The 7,995-nt window shown below is 42.3% G+C and overlaps 1 protein-coding gene across 1 annotated transcript in view; it reads left to right on the top strand.

Moving 5' to 3' along the window:
- The first annotated feature begins 2,616 nt into the window (after window positions 1-2,616).
- Window positions 2,617-7,995, top strand: part of EIF4E3 (eukaryotic translation initiation factor 4E family member 3) — a 50,745-nt gene continuing 45,366 nt past the window's right edge. The window contains exon 1 of the mRNA XM_051980821.1: window positions 2,617-3,059. Within this exon, the coding sequence (XP_051836781.1) occupies window positions 2,899-3,059 (161 nt within the window). The 5' untranslated portion in view covers window positions 2,617-2,898. The remainder of the gene's footprint in view (window positions 3,060-7,995) is intronic.

Here is a 7,995-nt window from a genome sequence, read left to right as displayed (position 1 = left end):
ATTCCTTAGCAGTGCCATCCTTAGGGTTTTCTTCTCTAGTATCCTCAAAATTGAGCTTTCCAGGACCTAACCTTCTACAGTGTGTGTGCAAGTGTCCACACATGCTCACATGCACTCCAGAGTACTTTGGCAGTACCAAATTCCTGGACAAAAAAGGAAAATCTCAGATTCCAGATTAACTGAAAAAAAGAGTCTCTGGTCTCCTATCTATGCTCAGAAAGAAGGGAAAAGCAAAATGGAGCAGGGTCCAATCAAGGAAAAAGTTTATCTCTTATAAGGTAGCATCCTATGGCAGCCAGAGCTCTCCAAAGAATTCCCTCTCAATTCCATTGAGTCTACACAGATGAAATGGTTATGCCTACATTCTTTAAAAGGAAGATGCCCTCAAATACTTAAAGGCTCATCTATTTGTAATCAAATTGATTTGAGAAATTTTCTGATAAATGTTCAGTTCCATTAATAGAAATAATGATGAGACATAAAGGGGCCATTTTTTCACAGCTTGCAAATTATAGACACCTACATAAGTCCTGAATACTAAAGCTGATTAGCTACTTAGATCTAACTTGTAAATCAATACAGAGAACTATGGTTAAGTAGAGTGTATGCTGAATGTATAATTAGAGAATCTGTTTTCAAATCCTAACACTGTCAATTACTAACTATGTAATGTTTGGGCACGTTATTCAATCTCTCCATCTTTGTTTTTTTAACTATATACTAGGAGGTTAGACTAGATAGTTTCTAAGGTTCTTTCCAACATTAGATAACCCATGATCCTAACTTTCAGACTCTTGAAAGAAGGGCTGTTATGAGTATCTTTAAATCCAAATGAACACCAAGCATAGGCATTTTGCCATTATGTATTTTCTCAGTCAATGGATATAACTGTTATTATGTGGCTATCTTCAGGATATTTTGAGGTTAAAAGTGTCCTTGTACTTGAAGAAATTAAGAATTGGTCTGTATACCAAACTAGCACATTTATTTATCTAATCTAAATAATTGACTTCTGATCATTCATGTATCTTCTTTTACCTTTTCTTCTCTCCACTCCCTCCTCCCATGGCCTGGGTTTTTCCTTAGAAAAAATGAGCTATGCTTGGGGAAAGCATCACTATCATGCTTCCTTTCCCTTTGTATAAAGATTCAGAGGAAAGTACTGAATCTTTAGACCTCAAAAATGTAAACATCTGTCCAATCTGACAGTTTTCCAAAAGGACTCAGAGCATAAGCTATCTCCTTGTAACATAAGTATCAAATGATTAAACTGAAGACAATGAAGACATTTCCTTCTTGGAAGCATCAGGAGCAGGAGCAAAAGTCAGCTTGTGACACTGTTGGAAAGACTTCCTAATGCTTGCTGGGATTCACAACCATTTCTGGCACTAAACTCAACTTGAACTATCAAAAGCATATGGGAGGCTGAAGATTACAGTAGTAATGAAATGTTAGGAACATTTTCTAAAGGTCAAGACCTAAACTACTGTAGATTGGATCCCTCTTTTCTTGGGCTAGAGAGACTTACAAGGGTCATCACTTTGACATTGCTGCTTCTAAGCAAAGCCAAAGGGCTTTTTTAAAAATAAAGGTTAATGGGGAAGCCACATGATGAAATGGAAACAGCATTGGGTTAGGAGTTGGAGGGACCATCTCCGGGCCTGAATTCCTTACCCATAAATTTTATTTGGACTAGGTGGCTCCTCACATTTCCTCCTGCTCAAATCTATGCTTCTAAACTCAGAACCCTGATGAACAAGATTATTGTATGAGTTCTTGAAACTACAGTAGTACCAAGCATTGTTATTTTATCAACATATATTTTCTCATATATCTGTGGATACTGAATTTAACAAATATTGAGTGGATGGCTGCAAAAAATCTTTTGATATTAAAAACATTTTCTCTTGAAGAAGCTGGGATGCATTGGTGCTGATATGAAATTAGAACATTACTGAGTTCGAATCTTGTCACTGCTCAATATCAGCTGTGTTAAGTTTTGGGCAGTTTGATCTTTGTACTAATATTGTTAATGTTTCTGCATCTACAAAGTTACTCGATTTAACAGTGGGTTGCAAAAAGGAGAGCACACAGGTGTTTGGAAAGGCAGATGGTCAGAGGCAACTAGACAGTCTCCTGCTTCAGCATGCTCTTTGCGGGGTGGAAGTGGGTTATGGATGTCTTAGAGACCAATGGTCAGATGGTATGTAGTCTGCAATGGAGAGGCACTCTCAATGTGGGCATATCCTCCCGCTAAAACGGGGACTCCTCAGACAGCTGCCCTCCCTCTTGGAAGAGCTCTTTGGCCAGCTGTGTGTGCGCGGACAGACGCCCGCGTCTGCACATTTGCAGTCCGGCTGCCTCTGTCCAGCCGCCGATCTGCGCACCTGTATTCCCTGGGGCTGCGGGAACTCTTCCCGCATCACTCGCGCTCGCGCCTGCTGGTCAGCACGCCCTGCGCTGCTGGCTCGCGGTGACCGTGCACGCGCCAATCCCCCCTCGCCCCTACTCCCCGTATCCACTCCCTGCTCCCCCACCGCGCTGCTCTTTGTGTCCGTCCCGGCCCCGGGCTAGCTAGCCCAACTGGCCGCAGCCTGGGTTGGGCTGGTCTTGACCTCTGGGCGGGCGGACAGCCGGAGGCGGTGCTGACCCTATTGCAGGCCGGGCCCCGGGCCCCCTACGTGGGGCGGAGCCGAGGGCACCCACAGGCAGCAGAGGGCGGGGGGCGGGGAGGAGACAGAGGGCGGGCGCGGGCGGGGGGTAGGGGGGAGGTGACTCAGCCTCGGCAGCCGCGGCCTCCGCTGCTGCTGCTGCCTCCGCCACCGCTGGCGCCTCCGCCGCCTCCGGCTTTCTTGGTGCGTGCCTCTGCTCGCTCCGCTGGCCGGGCGAGGGGAGAAAATGGCGCTGCCCCCGGCCGCCGAGGCGGCGGCCCTGAGCCCCCCGGAGCCGCCCGGGCAGCCCGACGCCGAGGAGCCGCTAGCTATGAAGCGCCTGGCGGAGTTGAGGCCGGAGCCCGGAGGGGTCCCCCTGCACTCCCCCTGGACCTTCTGGCTCGACAGGTGAGGCCAGGCACGGGGCAGGAGGCCAGGCTAGGCTTGCTGCACGACCGCGGGTTCCGGGCTCCGGGCTCAGTCCCCGCTGGCCCCCAGCGGCCCTAACGGGGTGGGGGTAGGGGGAGCTTGCGCCGCCGGCCCCGCCCCCAACGGGGCGGCCCAGCCCAGCCCAGCCCATCACAGCCCTCGCCGGCCCGCCCGGCCCACCCCGCTGGGAGCGGCGCTGCCGGGGCCCGCTTTGTCTCCCCGGCTGGTTGACCCGCCCCTTTCTCTCCAGAGCTTGCTCTCTGATTTCTCCTTTGAGCCCAGAGTCTCTTTCCCCACCCCCAAGTTCTCTTCTCCGAACTCCTGGTCTCCTGCAGCGACTCTGCACTCTTCCTTCTCCTGCACCCCTCCATAGTCCGCGGGACCAGGTCCTACCCCCCAGTCCCGCCCTTCTCCTGCTCCCCGCCTCTGCCTTTCTTTCCTTTCCTGCTCTAGTCCCGCAGCCATCCCCTCCCCAGCCCAAATTCCCTGACTCTCTGGGCCCCCAGATTGACCAGATTCCTTCCACTCCTACCCGGTCCTCTTCTCTCTCTAAAACTAATTCTACATCTAGAACCCCTCCTTTTCTCCCCTCTCTCCTCCCCCAGTCCATCTTCATTTTTCCGTCCTCCCTGTTACTTTGCCGTTTTAAAAAGGTAAGGCAGCCGAACTCATGCAACTGGACACTACCAGGGAGTTGCCTCCTGGCCTGGCAAATATCCCAGAGCCTTGAATGCCTTGCCTCGACTCTCCAACCCCATTCCTCTGGCCTCCTGTGCCCAATCCTGTTCTAGTCCAGACTAGTAACTTGAAACCTTTGGAAACTTACTCGGGCTCAAGTTGGTCTGCTCAATTATCACTTAGCCCTTGTCGGGGTGCGGTGGGGGAAAGGATTTAGAGAATTCCAATCTGTAAAAGTTTCTGCTGCCTTAGGTCACTTTAAATACCAACAAATGCAAAGAGCACCAGACCAAAATTGAGGTAATAGGTTCAACTAATAAAATGGACACTTCTGTTAAATTGTGACTGCTTCAACTTTCAAATACGGAAAATGGGCATAATAATCAATCTTACCGGCCATCTGGGGTGACTGCGAGAAAAAAGTGAAATAGATGCAAAAGCTTTTGGAAAAGTTAAAAGTACAATGCAAACAGAAGATGACATTTTATTATTTTGTAACAGGGTTGGTGTGTTAGGTCTTGAGTGTGTAAAGTAGGAGTTTCATCCCAAGACCCTTCAGTAATTTGATACTCATAGATATTATAGAAGAAGAAAATGATGTCCTCCCTAAGGGCTATCCAAAACACATTTATGGAAATTTAGTGTAGAGGATCTATTATGACTAATGACTAGGAAAAAAATATCCGCGAAAGTGCTTCTATAAAAATCTCTTAGGGTAGGCAAGTGTTTAATTTCGAAGGCATTATCTAAAATAGTTTCTTGAGGATCAACAAAGGTTATTATCTTCCAAATTGGAAGGGATAAGCTGTTCTCACTGAATTAATATTCTGTTTTAGTTTCTTCAGAATGAATACTTAGACCCATAGGCCAGTCAGTTTTACAGATTCACAGGTTAATTGGGGAAGAGGGAATGAACCCATTCTCCTGTTTTCCAAAGCATTTCAATTTGATTAGTTTTGCATAAGACACAGAATTCTAATAAGACATTTAACTATTACCACCCTTGCTTAAATTAATTTTCCCAAGAGGTAATTGCTTCTATCTCATTGCTTTCAAAGGTGTAGATACAAAGAGAACTTAAACAAAAATAATAACAATTCTTTATTAGATTTTTTAGCAATATTTTTTTAAGCAAAACTCTTTTTGGCAATATAATCTGGTATTAAAGGAAGGCAGATATAGTCAATAATGAATTTATTTTTTGGAATTTTGTAGTCTGAAAGAATATTCATCTTGATTTATGGTTATAGGTATGAGAAAGTTTTCACACACACATACACACACCCCAAAGTTTAATTATTTTAAAAAAAAACTTATTTTGGAATACTAGACTTAAACTGGAAGGTACCTTATCTAGGATAACCCCCCCCCTTTTTTTTTTTTACAAATGAGCAAATTGAGTCCCAGAGGGACATAAAGCCAGTGGGGTTTTTTTGCACTGTGTCCTTGTTGTTGTTTGTCCTTCCTTCTCAAAGAGGAATAGTGACATCAGAAGGATGATGTCTTGACTTGCACATGAATTGGATGTAACTGAGGTAAGGCCAGTGCAAAGTCATTAGCCTTATTGTCCTCCAGAGTGTCAAAATATAGATCAGGATGACTGGAGATCATCCCAGATGCAGTGGTGGACCTTGGCCTTTTAAATTTGTCTTTCCCAGGTCTCAGTTTGTCTGAGGAAATACCCATTCAGTTATCTAAGCCTAGATAAGAAGTGAGGCAAAAGTTAACCTAGTTAACTTACTCAAAAAAAAAAAAAAAAAAATCAACCAGGCAGAGGAAGATACTTTTTGGAGTTTCTGGCCAGAACAGAAACAATTGCTACTTATACTTAATCTAAGTCATCAAAACCCAAAAATTGACTAAGCGAGGCTTGAACTGGGATCAGTCAGATAAAATGAGATCTGGAAAAGACTTTAGTTTTAAATGGCCAAGATCTATCACTACATCTGGGGTGATATCTGGTTGTTCTGACATATGCCTTGTCTCTGGATTCAGATGATCCTGGAAGACATAGTGAGGCTGATTACTTTGTTCAGCTCTGTCTCACTCAAATCCAATTCACTTTCAAGTTAAGACATCACCCTTCTGATGTTATTGGTTCTCTTCAAGAATGAAGGAATAACTACTCCCCTCCCACCCCTACCCCTCCCACACCCACACTGGTCAATTTCAGTTGGATGATCTTCCTCACTCTCTCTTGTCCTCTTTTCCTCTATCCTTCCCTCCCTTCTCTCCTCCTGAACACTTAGGGAATTATACCCTTATGTGTGGATGTTCCGCTCAAAGAAATATAAATTTTGATTGCTGAAACCTCACAAGAGTCTTAGGGTTTGGGGGCTAGATTGTTTTTCTCTTCCCTACTTATTTATTCTATCATTTTAAAAAGTTGAACAATTAAGCCTTTTGTCCCATGTATTTTCATTTATTATTTCTTAAAATTGAGCTTTGGAGAACCAGGCTTTGATAAAGCTCATTGAGATTCAGAGAGAGCTACTTGACTATGCCTTAAACTGTACCATAGGACCCCAAGAAACTATAGCAATTTTCATTGATTTCTCTAGTAACTAGAAGACAGACAAAAATTATGTTGTTTCAGTGTTTTCTAATATATTCCTGAAACATTATACAGGACAGATTTTATGATAAGCAGAAAAGGAACAACTCAATAAATAATATTCTTCCACTTAAGAGTTTAGGGTTTTTCTTTGTTTTAGTAACTCAATAATTAATTTGAATATATTTTCTTCTCAGTAGAAAAATCATTAATATTGATGGATACATCCATTTATTAAACATAATTAGTGCATACATGCCAAATAATAACAATATATTTTGCTCAGATCAATTTTTAAAATGGTTTTTATTGAACAGTTCCTCCCACCTTACCAACTCAGTAGCAGTAATAATTATATACACAGTTCTCAATTTATGAAGAAATTGTGTTTCAAGAGTTTGTTTGGACTTCAGAACACATCTTCTCAAAGAGACAATGCTCATCTGAGTTCTGTGGTCTTGAATTAGTGTTCAGTTATGGTGGAAAGAATGCTGTGCTTGTAATCAAGAACACCTCAACCCAAATGTTAGCTACAGAGTTCCCTCATCTCTAAAATGAGAGTCTTGGACTGGATGACTTTGAGGGTTAAATTCAGTACCATATATGTGATGTCTCCCTCTTCCAGTGGCCATAGTTGTCTTTGGTATCTTCAACACTTTTTCTTTCTCCAAACTTACCTGCTTCCCTAAGTTTCCTACTGAGGTACACGTCCTGGTAAAGTTCTCTCTCTCTTTCCTTGCGATCCAAATTCTCAGTCCTTCAACATGGATTTTAGTAAATATGGTTGAAAGTGCTTCATCCCTTAGGAAATAGTTCATTTTTTCAAAAGAGCAGATGTTTGTTAGCCTAAATAACTTTTAATATGATATAATTTCAGGAAAGGAGGGAGGGAAAAGAACAAAAGTGCCTACTCTGTGTTAGGCATTGTCTCACTAATCAGTGAGACACATTAATCAGTCTCACAACTGATTTTGATTCTCACCTGAAATGATCTTCAACAATCAGAGGAAAAACAATCCTAAGAGTGAAGGAAACATTTGTTGGAGCAGGAAGCAGACCACTTTTAATCTATTTCTATTTATCCCTGTTTCTTTCCTTTGATATTTTTGAACCCCCTAGATTTGCTGAAAGTACCAAATATTTGTAAATGAAACAGGAATATGAAGTGGAGATAAGGATGGACAGTGACAGCTCTATGTATATCTATTTGTAAAGGTAGTTTGCAAGTCAAGATAAATTTAAACTTTAAAAAATAAAATGAAGGGTTAATAGACTATGAAGATATCTTGGACTTAAAAATGATAATGCTTTATCCTCCATAGATACAGTATTTCTAAATTTGTATTTGAGTAGTTCTTTCTAAAAATATATAATTTTTAATGTTATAATTTAGGGTTATTGAAACATCATCATTATCATCATCCTCATAGCTAGTAGTGATAGAACACTTTCTAAGCACTTTACAAAGATCCTCACAATGATCTTGAAAAATGGGTGCAATTATTATCCTCATTTTATAGATGAGAAAATTGAAGCAGATATGGGTTAAGTGACTTGCTTAGGGTCATACAACTGGATTTAAACACATTCTTCATGCTAGGTCCACCACTCCATTACTGTGCTATCTAGCATTTACATAGCACTTTACATGTTATTTGATCTTCACAAAAGCCCTGTGAAGTA

This window comes from Antechinus flavipes, chromosome 1 (assembly GCF_016432865.1).
Source record: "Antechinus flavipes isolate AdamAnt ecotype Samford, QLD, Australia chromosome 1, AdamAnt_v2, whole genome shotgun sequence".
Lineage (NCBI taxonomy): Eukaryota > Metazoa > Chordata > Mammalia > Dasyuromorphia > Dasyuridae > Antechinus > Antechinus flavipes.
Note: the sequence above shows the minus strand (reverse complement) of the source record. Positions and strands in the feature narration are given on the sequence as shown.